This window comes from Neofelis nebulosa, chromosome 13 (assembly GCF_028018385.1).
Source record: "Neofelis nebulosa isolate mNeoNeb1 chromosome 13, mNeoNeb1.pri, whole genome shotgun sequence".
NCBI lineage: Eukaryota > Metazoa > Chordata > Mammalia > Carnivora > Felidae > Neofelis > Neofelis nebulosa.
In genome coordinates this window covers 66,596,812-66,617,481 of record NC_080794.1, presented here as the reverse complement: position 1 = coordinate 66,617,481, position 20,670 = coordinate 66,596,812, and the positions used below count along the sequence as shown (strand labels likewise).

Sequence of the window (20,670 nt, the reverse complement as noted above, 5' to 3'; positions counted from 1 at the left end):
CCCCATATCCCTGTGTGTAAAACCCTTGCTGTGGACCAAACATTTGTGTTTTCCCAGATTTGTACATCGAAGCCCTAATCCCCAGTGTGATATTTGACGTGGGGCCTTTGGGAGGTGATAAGGTTTAGATGAGGATGTGAAGATGGAGTCCCAGGGGTGGGATTAGGGCCTTTGTAAGAAGAGAAAGAGACTAGAGCCCCTTCTCTCCACCGTGTAAGGATACGGCAACAAATTGACCATGTGCAAGTCAGGAAGTGGGTCTCACCAGGAACCTTTATCTTGGACTTCCAGAACTGTGAGAAATAAGTGTTTGTTGTGTAAGCCATTCAGTCCATGGTATTTTCTTATAGTAGCCCAAACAAACTAAGACAGCTCTGCTCCAGGCCTCTGGTGAATTCATCTACCCTGATGCCAAGGGATCTAAATTTTACTTCTCTTTGCTAACATTCTTTCCTTCTCATAGTGGCTGAGACCCCTGGCTTCTCTGTCCATTTTGTTGTCACTGATGGAGTCTCCTCAGACCTACTGAATCAGAATCACTAGGCAGGTTCCCAGAATCTGAATTTTTATGAAGCTTGCCAGGAGATTCTGATGGGTGCTCTGGCAAGGGACCCACAGCTGTGGACACAGCTGCTCAGTCTCCTCTGAGGGAGGAAGCAAGGTAGATGTCTCACTGTGTCCTTTGCTCACTGTGTCCGTGCTGTGTAGATGTCTCACTGTGTCCTTTGCTCACTGTGTCCGTGCTGGCCCTTAACCCAAGAGAGGTCATAGCAGGCACTAGAGGGGAAGTTCAGCAGACTAGTCCTGAGGGGGTGAAGGGACTCTGCCTCTCACTGAGGCCTCCCTCAGGAGGGTGTGTCTTTGGTGTGGGTTCAGTAAAAGGGACAGAAATGGTAGGGACAGTAGGCCAGATTATGCGGCAGGGGACTTTCTCTTTCTCCAGCCAGGAGGCCTGCCCATCTCTTGGGCCAGTAGGCCTTCTAGAGTGGCCTGGGGCAGCAGCCTTGGAGAGCCTAACTGAGCATTGGGAAGTGGGGAAGACATTAGGAATAGGGTCCTGAAACGCCTTCATTTCCGACAAGTTTAAAAATCTTACGTGCACTGACATTTCTCCTGCAAATCTGCCTCTCATCCAGAGGGCGGTTTGATTGTTCAGTGCAGCAGAATATTTTCTTCTTTTTTTTTAATGTTTATTTTTGAGAGAGACAGAGACAGAGTGTGAATGGGGGAGAGACAGAGAGAGAGGGAGACACAGAATCCGAAGCAGGTTCCAGGCTCTGAGCTGTCTGCACAAAGCCTGACGTGGGGCTCAAACTCACTAACCGTGAGAACATGACCTGAGCTGAAGTCACACGCTCAACCAACTGAGCCATTCAGGTGCTCCAATGCAGCAAAACGTTTTCTGAGCACCCACTCTGGTCTGTGCCTGGCCCTGAGTTAAGGCGTAGGAATACTGGGATGAATTGCACATCTCTGAATTGCTTATGGTCACCTGAAGTGCTTTTCAGGGTGGGTTTTGGGAATCAACTACAGCAGAAGTGGTTTGTTAAAAGTACAGGTGCCAGGAGACAAAAGCAAAAATGAACTATTGGGACCTCATCAAGATAAAAAAACTTCTGCACAGCGAAGGAAACAGTCAACAAAGCTAAAGGGCAACGTACAGAATGGGAGAAGGTATTTGCAAATGACATATTGGATTAAGGGCTAATGTCCAAAATCTATAAAGAACTTATCAAACTCAACACCCCAAAAATAAATAATCCAGTTAAGAAATGGGCAGAAGTCATGAACAGACATTTCTCCAAAGAAGACATACAAATGGCCAGCAGACACATGAAAAAATGCTCAACCTCACTCATCATCAGGGAAATACAAATCAAAACCACAATGAGATATCACCTCACACCTGTCAGAATGGCTAAAATTAACAACTCGGGACACAATAGATGTTGGCGAGGATGTGGAGAAAGGGGAACCCTTTTGCACTGCTGATAGGAATGCAAACTGGTGCAGCCACTCCGGAAAATGGTGTGGAGGTTCCTCAAAAAGTTAAAAAGAGAACTACCCTATGACCCGGCAATTGCACTACTAGGTATTTATCTGGAGACAGGAATGCTGATTCAAAGGGGCATATGCACCCCAGTGTTTATAGCAACACTATCAATAATAGCCAAATTATGGAAAGAGCCAAAATGTCCATTGACTGATGAACGGATAAAGAAGATTATACAATGGAATATTACTCAGTGATGAAAAAGAATGAAATCTTGCCATTTGCAGCATGGATGGAACTAGAGTGTATCATGCTAAGCCAAATAAGCCAGTCAGAGAAAATATCATATGATTTCATTCATATGTGGAATTTAAGAAACAGAAAAAATGTGTAGGGAAAGGGACAGAAAAATAAAGTAAGATAAAAAAAAGAGAGAGAGGCAAACCATAAACACTCTTAATGATAGAGAACAAACTGAGGGTTGCCGAAGGGGAGTTGGTGGGGGGATGAGCTAAATGGGTGATGGGCATTAAGGATGGCGTTTGTTGGGATGAGCACTGGGTGTTATATGTAAGTGATGAATCACTAAAGTCTACTCCTGAAATATTACCCTATATGTTAACTAACTTGAATTTAAATACAATCTTGGGGAAAAAAAAGTATAGATGTCCAATTTTAACAAATGTACCACTCAAGTGGTGGGAGAGAGCAGGGAGAATATGGGAACTCTGTGTACTTTCTGCTCAATTTTGCTATGAACCTAAAACTGCTCTATAAAAATAAAGCCTTAAAAAAATTAAAATGTAGTTGCTTGAGTCCTGAAACCCCTGGTCTACTTATGCAGAATTTCAGAGAGTGGGGCCCCAGCATCTGCAATTTAGGAAGGCCTCTTACAGAATCTGATTCACTGTAAAGTTTGAGAACCAGTGGACATTTTTGACAACTCCAATTTTGTGTTTGTTTTATAAACTACATACAAATGAAATGAAGGAAATTAAAACCACTTGTAATCCTACTCTCCTAAGATAATCATCCTTAGCAGTTTATTGGATATCTTTCTAGGTGTGTGTGTGCGTGCGTGTGTGTGTGTGTGTGTGTGTGTGTGTATTTAAATAAACATGTGTGACATCTGTGTGGTACCTGACACAGGGCTAGGTCTTGGGGACAGAGATGAGAAGAATGGTCCTGGCCATGGTGCACCCACAGTCATGTTAAATGATGCCTGGTACAGCTTGAAGCTCAGCCTTAGTCACCGGCTCATTTGTGCTTACCTTTTCCCTACAGGTGTACATCATCAACGTGACCTGGTCTGACTCCACATCCCAGACCATCTACCGGAGGTACAGCAAGTTCTTTGACCTGCAGGTGAGTTGGTCTGAGTTCGGATGGTACCCAGTTCCACCCACCGTGGCCTAAGTCTCTGCTGGGCTGGCCTCTGTCATGTCCTTACTCAGCCGGAGAACCCCTGTCAGAACTCTCAGGGTCAGCATCCAGGTCAGAACAGAGGGACAAATGAGGGAACCTCACCTGTCTAGCTGAGCTTGGCTCAGTCTTGAATGTCACAGGCAGACACAGGTATTTGTTGGCTTCATCTGATGGTCTTAACAGTCAAGCTTTGTCACCCTCCTTTGCCTGGGGGTTAGGAAACCAGGGTGGAGAGGCAGGAGGATGGCCGTGGGTGCTCTGTGCATGAGCAGACATGTGTCTATAAACATCCAGGGTGAGACACAAGCCACCACATCTTTGCAGGCAAAGAAAAGCAAACACACGGGAGAGACAGAAACAGAAAATAAGCAGTTTCTTGAACTACAGACACAAACTGGGCATACCACTGTGTCTGGCTAGCCGAATAAGGCTCTTGCTGCCATGTTTGTACATGTGTATGATGTGTGTGACTCTCTAATATACACAGGGATGTCTGCACAGGGGGATGGTACTAAGGATCCCACAGCTCCACTGCAGACACCTCCCTTGATGCTACCTAATTTGGTTAGGCCTTTTTGAATTACAAGTGGTAGTTTTACACTCCTACTGGCTCACACTAAAAGGAGATTTGTTTGGAAGGGTATACCATACCACAGAAGGTTGTGTAGTTGGCCAGGTGGTAAAGAGGGGAGTGAGGCAGTGGGCTCCAAGAACACCCAAAACTACAGCTGCTTTCTGTCTGTCTGCTCTCTGCTTCTCTCTGGGCACTGCCTCAGATTTCTGAGGAACTTGGCTGTCAACAACTCCCGAATTTCATATCTTGTAGTTCCCAACACCTGAGAGACTGTCTCTGACTGACTGTTTCAAGTTGAAAAATCCCAGGGAAGACTCGGATTGGCCTGATTTTGGTCACGTGCCCTCTCTGGACCAATCAGAGTGGCCCGGAGTAGAAGGTCATGTAGCACAGATGTGACCACTAGGGGGCCTATGCCTCTGTAACAGAGTCAGGCACCAGACAAGGCAGAATTAGTGTGAGTTGAACAGCAACCCTTCCAATACCAGGAAGGAAAAACTGATAGTTTCTAGATTCTTCCTTAGGGCTATAAGCCTGGTGTAGGCCAATAAAAACACAAAGAAGAGACACCTACTTCTGGTCCTCACAACCAGGCTCTACTCGTTCATTTGCAGTCTTTGGTGGTGAGTCACCTTGGAGAGGCCAGGCCTGCATGTTTGCTCTTAAGTACCTGACTTTATCCCATTGTCCTTATCACTCTACCAATGAGATGAGTCAAAGGTGAGCCAGCTTCCTGTATTACAGTAAATCCTGTCTTAATCCGATAATATGGGATGGAAAACCACTCCTTACTTTCCTGCCTCTTCTCCTCACCTCCCCCATTGCTGTCCAGTCTCCTTGGGTCCTTCTGGTATAAACTGGTGGGATTTGCTGATATCCCATCAATGGATGTAGTGTGCGGGACAGGAAATGATAAGTTAGTTGGGGAGAGGGAACCCTGAAAGGACTCATTGATGAGCCAGAGGGAGTCTCAGAGCCAACGGAAACTCTCAAATCAGAGCTTTTCTTCCCCCACCCTTCTGTTCTGTGCCCCCATCCCCTCCCAGTTACAGAACCTCACAAGAAAGGAATGCTACTCCCCCTACTTCTTCCTTGCCTGGGAGGCTTATTTCCTGTGTGTTGGGAGGGGACGCACAGCATGGGTCAGCTTGTGTGATGCACTGGCTCTAGACGTGAGCATGGCCAGGCCTGTCCATGTGGGTCATCACTGCCTTGGAGATACAGTTTGGAAAGGGTCCTTCGGAATTTAACCTTTGAGCCAAGCATAACATCTTTGTGAACCCATTTTACAGAACTCATGACATGACTTTTAGTGGCATTCATTTTGGAAAGCCTTTCTTATTTATCAGGGTCGCTGATTTTAATATGGCAACTCCTGTAAAGGAAGAAAAATGGTAATGCTAACTCCATCTCTAGTCACTGGTGCCCTCGCAATTGGGCTTTCTAGTGAGAGAGTGGCTTCAAGCTTAGGCACTGGTGACACATTGCCTAGGACTGTTTACTGGCTCCACCACCTTGTAGCTCTGGAAACATTCCTCAACTTTTCTAGGTTCTCTTTCCCATCTGTGGAATGTAGATTTGAATAGTACCCACCCAGTAGGGTTGTTGTGAGGCTTAAATGAGCAAATCTATCCTTGGGAATAGACTATCTCAGGCACACACCGGGACAAGCAGCCCTGAGCAGGAGGCAGGCGGGGGGACACAGGAGCCAAACGACTTGTGCTTGGAGAGAGACAGTGTCTCTTTCATGTGACCTGTGGCATTAATGAGGAGTCCTCTGGTGGAGCATGGGGGAGCTGGCTCATTCGTGGCATTGTGGACGAGAGTCTACAGATAACCTGGTAACTGCCCATTCTACACTTACCTGAAGCCTTAGGACTATACTGGGCTGGTCATTTATCTCCATCCACATTCACCTCTGTCCCCCACACCACCCATATGCCTTACTTACAGGCTGTCTGCTACCCTTGAGGCCCTGGAGTAGGGTCACCAGATAAAATATGAGATGTCCAGTTAATTTGTTTTAATGTTTTTTTTAATGTTTGAATGTTTATTTATTTTTAACAGAGAGAGAAAGACAGAGCATGAGTGGGGGAGGGGCAGAGAGAGAGGGAGACACAGAATCCAAAGCAGGCTCCAGGCTCTGAGCTGTCGGCACAGAGCCTGATGTGGGTCTCGAACTCACAGACTGTGAGATCATGACCTGAGCCGAAGTCAGATGCTCAACCGACTGAGCCACCCAGGCGCCCCTTTAATGTTTATTTACTTTTGACAGGAAGAGAGAGACAGAGCATGAGTGGGGTAGGGAGCAGAGAGAGAGGGAGACACAGAATCTGAAGCAGGCTCCAGGCTCTGAGCTGTCAGCACAGAGCCCAATGCGACACGGGGCTCAAACTTACAGACCGCGAGATCATGACCTGAGCTGAAGTCAGACGCTCAACCAACTGAGCCACCCAGGCACTCCTGCAGTTAATTTTGAATTTCAGAGGAACAATACTTTTTTTTTCACTGTAAGTGTGTCCCAAATATTGCATGGGATATACTTATACTAAAAAAGCAATTCATTGTTTATCTGGAATTCACATGTTGTTGTGTCTCCTATGTTTTCACTTGCTTAATCTAGCAGCCTTACCCTGACTGTAAATGGTGAGGAAGGAAGAATAAAGGTGAATAAGCCAGGCTGGCTCAGGGTAAGAGTGGATGGGCCTGTGCTATGCCCTCCTACATATTTGCACTTCTTTAGGATGGAAGTGGCACAAGCTGAGGAATGCTAAGTTGAGAAGGACAAGGTCCCTTCCTTCCAGAAGTCTGGTGGGGAAAGTAGACTTTTAGGCAGTGAAGTCTACTGGAAATGAAATAAACACTTGATTGAGGGACAAGCAGCATGTTATGGATGGAAAGAAAGGAAAGAGCACTCCTCTTGGGAGGAGGGAACAAAACCTGTGTGGTTTGATTGGGACGGCAGCCTCGAGTGATATAGCCCCATACCCCCACAACAGTTTGGGGGTATTTGGTTGTTTTTTGAAAATTATAGTTATTGGGGTAAAGTATGTCTCTAATTTCTTTGTTAATTTGTTTATTCATTAAACATGCCTGCCTCCTGTCCATCCGTCCATCATCCATCCATCCATCCATCATCCATCCATCTAATCTATCCAATCTAAGTGCCTATCTTCTATGTCCCAGGAAGTATGCTGGGCTCTGGGGATTTATTGATGAGCAAAAGCAAAAAAAATATATATATTTTATAAATATATATATAAATGTGTATATATATATATTACATATATATAATTTCATACTATTTCAAATGCTACAAAGAGAAGTACCATAGAGATACTACAGGGAAACATACTCTGGGATCAAAGCAGGCATCCCTGAAGAAGTAAGTGGAAACTGACAGATCAAGGAGTTATTTTATCTTATTTTGGAGATCAGAGATTTTTTCTGCTTCTAATGAAAGACAAAGACTGTCTCCCCAGACAAAGGCGTGAATGTACATATATAATTCTAATGACCTTTTTTGGTCATTCATACCCCCCTGATATCCTTCCAAGGGTATCAGGTTAAGACCCTCTACTCTGCCCCAAACCCTCTCCTCTCCTCATATCTTCTGCCTTCAGCCTTCAGCCCCAGTGGTTCTGCCTCCACCCACCAGGGGCTGTGCACTGAATGTGGCCCCTCTTCCTGCCCCCGGGAAGCACCGGGTATGGAGCCCTTCACCTGTGCTGTTCACTGTGGTAGCCACTAGCCACACATGGCTATTTACATTTACATTTAAATTAATTAAAAAGTTTGAAATTAAATTAAATTAATTTTTAATTTTTTTTAACATTTATTTATTTTTGAGACAGAGAGAGAGAGAGAGAAAGGGCACAAGTAGGGGAGGGGCAGAGAGAGAGGGAGACACAGAATCTGAAGCAGGTTCTGTCAGCACAGAGCCAGACGTGGGGCTCCAGCTCATGAACCGTGAGATCGTGACCTGAGCCGAAGTCGGATAGTCAACCAACTGAGCCACCCAGACGCCCTTTGTTTAATTCATTTTTAAGAATCAAATTAGATTTACTTTATTGGTCATACTTGCTATATTCTTCTTTTATATAAAGTTTATTTAATTTTGAGAGAGAGAGAAAGCAAGCATGCATGCATGTGTGAGAGGGCAAGGGGCAGAGAGAGTGAGAAAGAGAGACAGAGAGAGGGAATGAAAATGAATCTCAAGCAGGCTCCCTGGTGAGCACAGAGCCCACCCTTTGAAATCATGACCTGAGCCAAAATCAAGAGTCGCATGCTTAACCAACTGAGCCACCCAGGTGCCCCATACTTGCTTATATTCTAAGTGTTCAATAGTCACAGTGGCTAGTGGCTACATATTGAGCAGATACAGAGAATTTCTATCGTGACAGAAGTGTCTTTTGGAATGTGCTGTTTTAGACCATCTGGGGCACATAACAGGCTTGACTGGGTTTTCTGCCTACCCCAGAGGGCTCTGCCACCCTCCCAGCCCCTCCTCAGCTGCCTTCTAAAATCTTTAGGGCCCCGGCAGGAAGAAGGAGACTATGTTCTACCATGATTTGCTCGATCAATAGAGCAATTCAATTCAACAGCTATTCCAAACACTTCTGGAAACCACGTCAGTTGCTAGAGAGGGCTTCTAAGGGCATTTCAGATGTTACGTTGGGAGTAGGGAGAAGAGAGGCTCTTGGTCTCCAAGTAGAAATTGATTTCTTCTAAAAATAATCCACCACTCAGCCTATCTGCCCAGGACAAGGGACCTGTCCCAGAGGGAGCTGTCTGGGACAAGGCCTGATGTTGAGGCCTGTTTGGCTCTAAAGGGCTTGGATTACTTGGAGGTGCAGCTAAGGGGAGAAGGAGGACAGTAAAGGGCCGCAGATGCTCTTAAGTTGCCTTCTCATTGGCACTGGATCACACTTCCAGCCTCTGTAAAGTTCCTTGCACAACTCCTTCACTGTTAAGTATCCCCCCCACCGAGGAAGGACCGGAAGACTCTCTGAAGCCCCGGCTCCAGGCTCCACCGAAGGTTGTTTCACAATCTGACCTACAAGGCGGTGGGCAACAGTAATTGCTCTGCAAACATTGGCTCCGTGCTGCTGCTGGTCCTTTAGTCTGAACTCTGGCCAGTGAGTGCAGAGGGTCAATATTTGATGAGAGACCAGAGAGGCCCTTAGGCTTCCCCCACACTGCTTGGAAGATGGAGGTAAGAAGGTTCTTTAGGTATGCTCATTTGCTCTAGTGGATTTAACGTGTTTTGAAGAGCTTTAATCTCTCTTCCTTATTCATCTCTCTAGACTTTCCACCCACTTACCCCACCCAGGGTCACACTCACTTTCTAGCTTTCAAATAGCCAGGCTAATGTTGAGCAAACAAAACTATAATCCCCAAATCATTCATTACTGGACTTGGAACGTGTGTTGGGGGTGGGGGGGGGCATGTTCTGAGGTCATTTGTGGTGCATTACTGGATCACTGCATTTTTAGAATGAGAATTCTATTCCAGGTCCCTCACTTTGCAGGTAAACATCTGTGTTCATCTTTCTATTTATTAGATTTATAGTTTGGTTTAGGTTTTGTTTAGTTCAGCTTAGTTTAGTGTAGCTTATAGTTTTGCTTTAGTTTGGTTTGATGTTCAGAGCAGGCCTCTGCCGAGGTCAAAGTAAGGTGGTCCTGATGTGTGCCAGGAACCAAGCTGAGGATAGGAAAGGGGAGGGAGGAAGTGTCTCTCCTGCGGGCTCTGTCTTTTAATCATCAAGGCAAGCTCTGTGTTGTTTGAGATCATTGACCCTACACTAAAGGCAAGGCGGCCCAAGCCTGGGGAGATAACACGCCAAGTTCTAAGAACAGTTTCATTCCAAGGATTACAGACTTCCATTGCCTGGCATGGCAGTACAAGTCCCAGCTGTGCGGTGAGCTGTGGGTCATTGTGATTGCTCACACACCCTGGACAGAGGAGAACATCGGCCATGACTGATGTCAGTCCCCAGTCCCAGGAAGGCTCAGAGAGCCTCACGTTGTTTGCCGTGGTGACAGTGGGAAACACGGCACAGAGGGCTGCTAAGTAAACTGTGGTATTCTCGTACCATGTTGTACAACAGTCAAAACAAATGAGATTGATCTCAGTTCTATGGATGAATAACCAAGAATTGTTAATGAATGACCACTGCAGATTTCAAACAGTACAGTATGATAACAATTATGCAAAAGCAACAGCAAGACATATCTTTTGCAAGTACATATACAGCCTAAGTATATAAATATTTTTTAAAGATCTGGAAGGATGCACTCCAAATTGATAATAAAGTTATCTCTGGAAGAGGGTTGGGGCATCAATGAGAAGAGGATCTTGGTCAAAGGGGAAACTTAACCTTATTTGTAATATTTTACTTTATATAAAAAAAGAATGTATTCATGTATTATTTACGATGTTAATATTTAATAATTAAAAGGATACCTATGGGAGGATTGGGAAAAGTGGGAAGTCTAAAATAAAATATGCCTCTCGTGGTCATTATACTATAACGTGATAGAAAACACACAAGTTAAAAAAAAATAGACACTAAGAGCTTATCTACCAAGAGAAGGAAAATGACAATAATTATTAAAATCACATTATGTCATATTTCCTGAACCATCCTTCTAAATCATCCCCATGGAATGGAACTGGTTAGAACCCATTACATCAAACCCCAGGGACCTGTCCAAATTATCTTATCAAACCGGAATCTTGTATTCAAACATTGCTCAAAACACATGAACTGTGTATTGGGGCAAGAACTACTGGGTGGTGGTCCTTGTCACGACCAAACACACTAAGGGCTGCATGGTTGTGGGTGCAAGGATTATGGGCAGGTACTCCAGGGCCAGGGTGACTGGGGTCCAGCCCTCATTGTTAGCGATATACTGTTAGTATATAGCCTTTGGTGAGTTCTTTAACCTCTCTGCACCCCGGTTTTCTCATCTGTATAATGGGGATAACAAAAATACCTGCCTCATGGGGTAATACTAAGAATGAAATGAGGTAATCCGTGTAAAGAACACTCATACACTAGCCACGAGCATTGAGACTCTGGATGGGGAAGCTGGAAGCTCACTAGTTAGACCCTCCGAAACATAACTCTGAGAGAAAATAGGTAGAGATGCCCATCCCATCTGCAGGCAGATGTCTCTTCCTGTGCCCCACCGATACAGGCTCCACTCTCACCACGTGGTGCAGCCTGCCTCCAGACAGGAGAGCCAGGTGGCAGTGTTAAGCATTTCCTAGATAAAGCTTTTCACCTCCAAAGAGTGATTACCAACGCTCTTTCTCTCCCAGCAACACTATTAGGAAAACAAGTAATTATTGGTCACTGTTTTTCCTTGCTCTTGGAAAGACGCATCTTTTGGATCCCTGATGGAGCACCGGGGGATTCCAGGGGAACCCTGTGGGGATTCCAGTAGCCTTTGGGAATTCTATGGCTGGCTTCCCTCCCCTCCGGGAGTTGGCTCCTGCTTTAACTACTGCCTTTCATCTTGCCCCTGTGGCCTGAGGGTGAACACCAGCTTCCTCTCTCTCTTGATTTCTCTTCTGGCAGGCTGTGCTGTTTGCAGGAGTGGGGTTAGGGGAGTGCTGGGGGTATCTGTTCCCTGGGGAATGTTGGGAGAGGAGAGCCTGGGGAAATGTTACCTGGAGGCCAGCTCAGGATAGAAAGCTGTTTACCTACCACTGGGTTGGAGCCCTGGGGTTACTTCGTACCCTGCCAGTGCCCCCTTCTTGTGCAGTTTCCCTAACCCTGTGGTTTTAGGAATAATCATGTGCACGGAGGCCTCACAGGTCTAGAGCAGGCGAAGAGAGGTGGAGGGGAGAGATGGTGGCCTTGGGGCAGAGTCATGGTGGGTGGGGGATGGTGGGAGACAGCCTCACACATCTTCTATGTGTAAAGGGAAATAAGAAGAGAGAGCTTGGGCTCTGCTGGAACCTGCCATCAGGAGAACTTTCCAGCTGGATACAAATAGAGGAGGGGAGTTTATCTGACTCTCTGCAACAGCCCAGAGTTGCAGGATACTCACCATGCTGTAGGTATGCTTGGAAAACTAATCTCTTCTTGTACTGATGAGTACTGCATCTGCGAGCACCGTGTTTGGTATCTGCATACACTTGCAAAGGTGCTCCTAGCAAATGATGTATAAGTGATCCAGGCACATGCCTCCTAGGGTGCTCAGTGGACATAGGCCCTCTCAGATGAGACCCTCTCTTGTGAGTGCACCACGAAGCCAGGAGCCATCTCAGTCTGCCCTTTGCTGATCATTCATACTCCCGCTGTGCCCTGGTGGGGTTTTCACACAGTGGGGAAGCTCCTTTGTAGACATGGGGAAAATTGTAAGAAAAGCTGGAATGTCTTCTGGGTGTTAAATCTAGGCATTGTTTCCTTGTCTCTCACTTTCTGGGTGAAGTCTTGTGACTATGGGTGGATGGAGAGTTTAGGAGGCGGCCTGCTCCCCCAGTAACTGTCCTGCAGGACTGATGAGAATGTCTCTTTCAAGGAGAGAAATCAGCTGTGTGCAAATATCAGAATATGGGAGGTACACGCTTGGCAACCAGCGTTAACCATGTCTGCTGGGGAACTAGGGGTAGAATTGTGGTTTATAACTAGAAGGCCCTTGGAGATCACCTACCAGGATGATACATGTCTGGCACTCACGCTGCCACTTTCCAGCCTCATGCCCACAGCAGACATCATTGATTGGTCATGGCATGTTCCCATCCTTTGCCCATGGCAGTCGTTGCTCATCGACCATGAGCCCAGACATGGTCTCAGAGTCCTTCTAAAAATAAACCAAAACCAGATACCTTCAGGAAGAGACTACCTGTCCATTGGCAAAGGCACCTTGAGTGAAAATTATTGGCTACCCTCTGATGTAGTCCTTTTCCTAAACAGATGAGGAAAGAGACCCCAGCAGGGGAAGTGACTTACCCAAATTATAAGGGCATTAAGTGACCTCAGGACTAGAACTCAGGTACCCTAGCTTCTAGGTCATTCTAGCCTCTATCCAGAAGTCCTCTTTCAGTTTTTGGCTGAGGGGGGCAGGAACGCCCTGTTGCATCACCAAGAAATCGCCCGGAGGGAGAGGGGTCATTCACCCTCCCCGGGGACAAGATGCATGTGCAGAGAGCAGAAGACTTCTCTTGAACTCCCAGAACAGTCAGACGGCAGACCTGCCTTCACAGGGTCGGCTGCATCCTGGTGGAGCTCAGCCCACACGTCCCGCCCACCTCCTCCTACCTCTGTCGGATAACACACCCTGGTTCTGCCAGAGACAGCATCTGAGTCAGGCTACACTGTCTACATGAACGCTTAGAGCTGCGCACCCTGTTTTCCTAGCAGAAGGTGTCACGTCAGGGTGTGTTCGGGTGGTACTTCAGGAAGGCCCTGAGTGTAGATGCTGCCTATGTCACCTCCTTCTCCTCTGGCCTCAGGCCTGAAGGTCTGACCTAGAAAACTCGGCTCTGCCCCCACCGGGACCCCCTGTATCCCCTTCGGATAAGCAGCAGGAAAGCTGGCTGGAGAGTGGGTGGGGGACAGTGTCCCCCTCCAAACTGGAGAATGAAGGGAAGGAAGGTCTTTGGTGGTGGCCAGGTGAGTGTCCTGTGAGTGTGGATGTGTGTGCCTGGAGCCTTCAGCTGTGACCAAGTCTCTCCCTTCCCTCAGGAGAGAATTTCAAGTTAATCCTGGCACCTTTGGTGGAGTGCCAGCTGCATTCCCGGCACTGGGCTTGGTACAGAGGACCCCCACGGGGAAAAGTCAGCGTCATCCTGGGCAGAAAACCCAGGCCCACAGCTTTGGCCTAACCCGGAGCCACCAGCTGGTGGAATAATCGGGGTAGGGCAGAAGGCACGGAATGAGCGAGCAACCCAGAGTATAGAGCACTGCCATCAGGCCTGCACACACTTAGGCACCCTGGCAGGCTGGTCAAAGTGCCTCCCGGAGCTGGGCTGGAGGCCTTGGCATACTCACACCCCTTCGCCCCATGGCAACAGTTGGTTTTGCTCTTGACTGGTGTGGAACTAGGCATGTAGGACAGCCAGGGGGAGCTGTCAGAGCCTGGGTTATGGGCTTGTTTGAGGGAAGACTGTTTTTCTCCTTCAGCTGGGTGACCCAGGGGTGCCAGCTGCAGTGACCCCCCCTCATCAGCTCCCTGCCGCCCTGGCTGGACCTCAGCCCCCCAAGTGATTTTAGGGGCTGTGATTCCTGCATCTCAGGGTTGTTCCCTCAGACCAGGTCATTGTAGGAGTTGCTGGAGAATCAACACTGTTTCCTTTTTATCCTCAATTTAGCTGGAGCTAAGGAAAAAAGGGTTTTAGATTCTTCAGAGACCTCCACAGTTGGGTGACATCAGGCTCTCCAAAAGAGCCTGTGGGATTCTTTTCTTTTTTTTTTTTAATGTTTATTTATTTTTGAGAGAGAATGCACAAGCAGGGGAGGGGCAGAGAGAGAGAGAGAGGACAGGCTGTGCTGACAGAAGCAAGCCGATGCAGGACTCAAACTCACAGAACCATGAGATTATGACCTCAGTCAAAGTCGGATGCTCAACCAACTGAACCACTCAGGTGCCCCGCACTTGAGGGATTCTTGATGCCAAATTCCTCGCTCTCCCAGTGGGGCAGTTTCTCATGGTGATGGAAAGCTCAAGCTTTGCTATCAGACAGATTTAACGTGGGTGTGCACACCGGCCCCACCTCTTACCAGCCTGGTGATCCCAAACAATAACCTAGCCTCCGAGACTCCGCCTTCTCATCTGCAGAATGGCTCTCAGTGCAGAAGCTACCTCAGAGAAATGAGATTTCCAGGAGATGAGGCCCAGGAAGCCTTCCCCACGGAGTCTGGAGCAACTACAGAGAATTGCTGGGATGGTGGCATTCCTGATGTTGCCCCTGGCCCCCGTGGAGGAGGGCAGGAGCTCCATGGACCCATGTCTGTCCAACCTGGACTAGGGGAACATCCTCTCAGCCACAGAAGGGTCTTGGGCACCTCTAAGCTGCGGCAAATGAATGCTGTAGGGCTGGCCAGTTGACGGCCCTAAATGCCAGCCTGCGTTTGGCTCCATCTGCTAATTGGGGAGCATTTATCTGGTGCCCAGCAGAACACGGTGGCCAGTTCAGCCACGCTGGAGTCTGAGCTCAGTGCTGGTGGTGGGCTGAGGCGGAGGCTAGGAATAGGGTGGGTGCGGTGGGGCGGGTGTCCCTAGGGCTAAATGGACCACATTCGGGTATACTTAAGGGGAAAAAAAAAACCAGAAAATGAAGCAGGAGGTTGCGTATGGGCTGGAGTTAAGATGTGCGCAGACAGGATGGTTCTGGCATGCGACAAGCGGCCATTCTTCCTACTGAGACAGTGCTGGCTGGTCTCCTGAGGGCATCTCTGGTGAAGGCCAGCCTCTCTGGCTCCTCGAGGGGATGGGCTCCATTCTTCGTCATGGAACCTTGTGAGGAGGAGCCCCAGTAGGAGGGTGGGGGGAAACTCCTCTGTGTGTGCCCCTTGGGGTGCTGGGCCATGCACGCTCCTGCTTCCATCCTGCAGTGACTGGGGCCAAGACAGGGAGACAGACCATGAGATCTACCCAATGTAGAAGGACTCAAAACTGAGATTCTGTCCATCAATGTATATCTTTCTGGTGCAGCTGGGACATTTCAGGCCAGTTTGGAATACCTGGGTTTCTTGGATGTATAGTTGAGAGCTAAGGTGGATGGAGGTAGAGCCGTAGAACCACCGTCTCTGCAGGTGAGGGAGCCAGGATGCAGACTGGGCAGGGCTGGCCAGAATCCACATGCTGAACCCCTTACCCCTGCCCCCAGGCCCTGGGTCGTGGGCCCCCGTCTGTGCTTCCAGACTTGTCCCCTGCACCCTGCTTTGCTGGCTCTAGCTCACTACTCACCCACTTGCTCCTGGGACACCAAGCACAGTGTTGCCTTGGGGCCTTTGCCTTTGCCATTGCCTCTGCCTGGAAACTCTTCCCCCAGATCTTCAGGCAGCTGACTCCTGGGCACTCTGGCCTCAACTCACATGACACCTCTAGAAAGGCCTTCCTTGACCACTTCCTCAGAGAGCCTGCCAGTCCTGTCACATTGTCACATTCTCTTGTCTTCAGGACACGTATCACAAGGTGTCATTATCGTGTTTGACTCTCTGTCTACTCATTTACTGTCTCTTCCCCACTAGAGTGTGAGCTTTGAGAGAGCAGGACCTTGCCAGCTCGTTAGCTTGTTTTCCTTGGGCCCAGGACAGTGCCTGACACATAGCAGGTATTCAGGAAATTGTTGTTGAATAAATACATGAATGCATGGCAAGCTGGTGCTGAGTTTTGGGAATGGGGTGCCAGGCCTGCACCTCCCTTCTAAAGGCCAGCTCTATGGTTTAGCTCCCATTCCTTCTCCTGTGTGTCTATCTTTGCATATAGGCTGGGCTTGCTGTGGGAACACTGCTCAAGTTTGGCTGGAATGCTTATAGCGAAGAACAGCGAGGGCTTTCCAATGTTAACGTGCACACAGACTACTTAGATGTTGTTGCAATGCAGATTCTGATTCAGTAGGCCTGCCTGGGGCTTGAGATTTTGCGTTTGCACCAAGCTCTCAGGCGACAGTAGGGTTGGTTTCTAGATCACACCTTGAGTAGTGAGGGCACAGAGTGTTGGAAGGATACATTTGAAGTCCTTCTCTTTCTTTTTCTTCCTTTGTGTCCAAATGGGATCTTTCTCCCATTTGGTCTCAGCCTTTGTGACCACATGGGAATTTGGCCTGGGGCATTGGGTCTCTGTATGAGGAACACTGTTCCAGCACTTGCCAGAAGCTGCCAAGGGTGGTGTGGGCTGCCACAGAGGTGGTGTATTCGCATCCTTGGAAATGTTCCTGTGAGCTTAAAGGTCACATGTCAGGGGTATAGATGCCTGTGTGAGGAGGAGAAGGCCCCTCCCTGCAATTCAACTTTGTGTCTCTGTGTGCCTTCTACAAACTTGTGGAACTAGGATCTCAAGTTGGGGCTCATTCACCTGAGGTGACTTTTATAGGTCATCTAGCAAGCCCTCAATCCCCACCCTTGTTAGGCCACCCTTCCTTAGTGCTTGGCATTCTAAATACTGTGTGTGTGATTTGGTGGATAGGGTAGGGGGAAGCAGGGGTGACAACTTGGCTTTGGGAGTAGTTCATTCATATAGGGGATGTGATGCTTGACTTGATTGGGTGGCAGGGGGGCGGTTCTGCATTTCGTATTAAGTCTTCCCTCTTTCAGTCTGGTTCACTGGACTGTGACTGAATTCCTTTGTATTAGTTAAGACAGGCTAATGCTGTGTAACAAACTCTCAGTGACTCGTTAAAATAGAGGGTTTTTTCCTGCTCATGTCATAGACCCAAACAGGTTCCTGGATGGCTGTGTTCCAGGTAGTCATTCAGGGACCCAGACTCTTGCATCTTGGGGACTCCACCCACCATGGATCTCTGTATCCAATCAGCACAGGAGGGAAAAGAGAATGTGGAGAATTATAGGGATATTTTATGTGCTGTATGGAGAGGACGCACATCATCCCTGCCCATATTCCATTGGTCAGAATTCAGTCACATGACTATATATACCTCTCAGCAAGGGAGGCTGGGAAATGTGTGCCCAGCTATTAGTCAGATACTATGATGGAAAGTGAGCATTTCAAGGAACAGTTTTTTACAAGAAGCATACAAGCTTTTGAAAGGAGGCAGGTATATCAACAAATAATCACAATATAGTGGTAAGTACAGTTCTAGAAGTATGACTGAACTACAGAGGCAATCTAGAGGAGGGGGTAAATGAAGGATAAGCCTGTGCAAAGGCCTCAGAGATGTTGACAGCAAGAGATCACATGGGGTGAGGCATTCTGTGCAAAGGCCCAGAACAGCATGGGTGCAGAACGGCATCTTATGTCCCGGGAAGATTGCAAGCAGGCCATGCAGTGTATGCAGTGTGTGGGGATGTACAGTGGTAGCAGGGCATATAATTTGAGAGGTCATTTCGAGCAGAGGTTATGAATAGGTGTGTGTTCCTGGGAGGCAGAGAGCCAACAAATGGCTTGAAGCCAGAGATAAAACCATGGGAAGGGAGATGATAGCAGTGTTGGGAGATGGTGCAACTTAGCACTCTTTTTACTGGAACCTCAAAGAGGCTTCATGTGTTTTGGTCTCTTAAGCTGTGAAGTTTCTAATAGAGGAGGAAGTTGGGGGGTATGGGCAGGTGACCTACCCAAGTTACCAGGTATAGTGGTGCACCTGGCCAGAACTCCTTGGGCCTGCCTGGCTTTTGCTGGGTCCACCTGACAGCCCAGGATCTTGCTGGGGCTTCCAGCATCTTTGAAGAAGCTTTCAGCACTCTCCCTGAGTTTTAGGATGGCCCAGGCAATATTGGTGCTGACCAAAAACACTCCCAAGCACAGGAGAGGTGAGCTCTTAGGAAGCCGGGGTTCCGTACTGACCAGGGAAAGGCCACAGGAAAGAGCTGGACTCTGCCCGGTGACTCCAGCATTCTTCTTCAGCCTATTCTTTTGTTTTTTCCATTTGCACAAGACTTTGTGGGGGTGGAGAAAGATGAAGGTACACCTGGAAGTACCCTCACCCATTTGTATTCTAACAAAATGGGAAGGAGAAGCTCAGAGAAAGGGATGGAAGAAGGGAAGGACATTGGATTTTTTATTAGAAGCATCCCACTTGGCTTCTGTCCAAGGGAGAGCCATGTCAAGGGAGTGTGTTGGGGACTAGCTCTGGACTCTCACTGCCTTGAACAGCAGCCGGGGTCTGGGAGCACCAAAGATCTGCCTTGGTCTCATCTCTGCCAAGAACATGTTATCTTTGTTCCAAACTTTGGCCAGATTTTGATCCTATGGTGGCTAGGATGCTTTGGGGACCACAGTTCTGGGCCATTTAGAGGGATGATCAGGATGAAAAAAATTGAGCATGTGGTTCAGCCAGAAAAAGGTCAGTCAGAAGGAGGAAGTCCACTCTTTTTCCTTCCCTCTTCACCTTCTTCAGGTCCTCTCACTCTTTGTTGATGGTCCTCGGAGGTAGGTGTGGGAGGGGGGAGTGTCAGGCAGCTTGAGGGTACATGAGGGGTTAGAAATCTTGAGAGGGTCTCTGGTGAGGCCAAGGGATAGATAGGGACCCGACTCCCAGAGGGAACAGGGTAATTTCAGCCAGTACCCTGCTGGAAAACACACACATCACAGTGCGTGCGCACGCACATACACACACACACACACACACACACACACACACACACACACACACACACACACCGGTATGGGCAGGCTCATCTTAGGCTGGCCTCATCCTCTGTCGGGAGGCGGATTTCTTTGGCAGTCTGTCCCACACACAGATGTGTCTTTGACCACAGTTCCATCCCATGTACTGGCCAGATTTATCTTTCTAGATTCCCACTTCCACAGGGTTACTCCTGCTCAGCATCTTCCAGGGCTCCCTTTTGCCTGGAAGAGGAACTCCAGGTTCTTCCTCTCAGTCTCAGATGACCCCTCCAGCCCTGCCCCTCACACTGTCCAGTGCTCCCTGTCTTGGGCCTAGCACCCTGCCCCTCCAGCTGCACACTTTCCTGGAGACAAGAGGAAAGCAAGGTCACAAGTAGAGGAGGACTGACACACTGGGGTGTTGGGAGGGGCTGGGGTAAGCTCCAGTTCCACAGAGGAAACCACGCCTCAGGCTCTATCCCCAGGGCAGCTCTACCCTTCCTACCTGAAGCCAGGCTCAGAGCTGACTGCATCCCGCCCTCTGACCCTGCCCCGTCTGCCACCAGCCTGCCAGGTGGTCAGCTGCCCTACCATCATGCTCTTCCCTCTTGGCCAAGGGGAACGTGAGCGATCTCACATTGGGACAAAGCACAAGAGCTTTAAGAAGTGAGGCCTATGAAGTTACAGGTGAAAGACTCTGAAGTCCTTTCAGCCATTGTCAGGGTGGAGTAGCCTGGTTGATGGCCCTGAGCAGCTTCCCAGAAGCAGAAAGGGCTGTAAGGGTAGGGGCGCCTGGGTGCCTCAGTCGGCTAAATGTCTGACTCTTGGTTTTGGCTCAGGTTATGATCTCATGCGTTCACAAGATCGAGTCCTGAATTGGGCTGCGCACTGATAGCACAGAGCTTGCTTGGGATTCGCTCTCTCCCTCTCCCTCTTTCTCTCCTGTTCCTGCGCTCGCTCTCGCTCTCTCTCTCAGAAAAGAAATAAATAAACTTTTAAAAGGTGTATTTAAAAAATAAAGAGATAGGAAGGTAGCACTGGAGTCTCTTCACCTGGAAAAAACGTGACCCCATTTATCAGGCACCTACAACAAGCCAAGTACCACACTCACCCGTGTTACCACATTGAATCCACACATGACCATGGGCGCCTGTTTTTACTCACCCCTAGAGGCTGGGGTGGGTCCCAGAGGGGTTAAGCGGCTTGGCCAAGGTCACCTAGTTAGGAAGGAATAATTTGGAATTCTGACCTTTCAGAGCTCAAGCATTCCATCAGTAGCTAGAGTATTAGTAATGGTAAAACAGTACTGAGAGAGGCGACTGCTTCTGGTTTCTTCTGTGCCTGTTAAAGCGTTTTGCAGATATATTTTCTCTGTTCAACTTTGCTTCGGCCAATGAGGAGGAGAAAAATAGGCTTGACCCCATTTCATAGATGAG

General features: G+C 48.2%; 1 protein-coding gene across 7 annotated transcripts in view; it reads left to right on the top strand.

The window, feature by feature from the left end:
- SH3PXD2A (SH3 and PX domains 2A) overlaps positions 1-20,670 on the top strand; it is a 241,405-nt gene that overhangs the window by 51,139 nt on the left and 169,596 nt on the right. For 5 of the 7 annotated variants that reach the window (XR_009252561.1, XM_058697665.1, XM_058697667.1 and 2 more), the window contains one exon: positions 3,278-3,358. Coding sequence is in view for 3 of the 7 variants with exons in the window: in XM_058697665.1 (XP_058553648.1) it covers positions 3,278-3,358 (81 nt within the window). In the remaining 4 variants the exon portion in view is untranslated. Of the gene's footprint in view, positions 1-3,277; positions 3,359-4,606; positions 4,713-13,598; positions 13,621-20,670 lie in introns of those variants that run through there. The other 2 variants (XM_058697671.1, XM_058697668.1) reach the window with 2 other exon arrangements.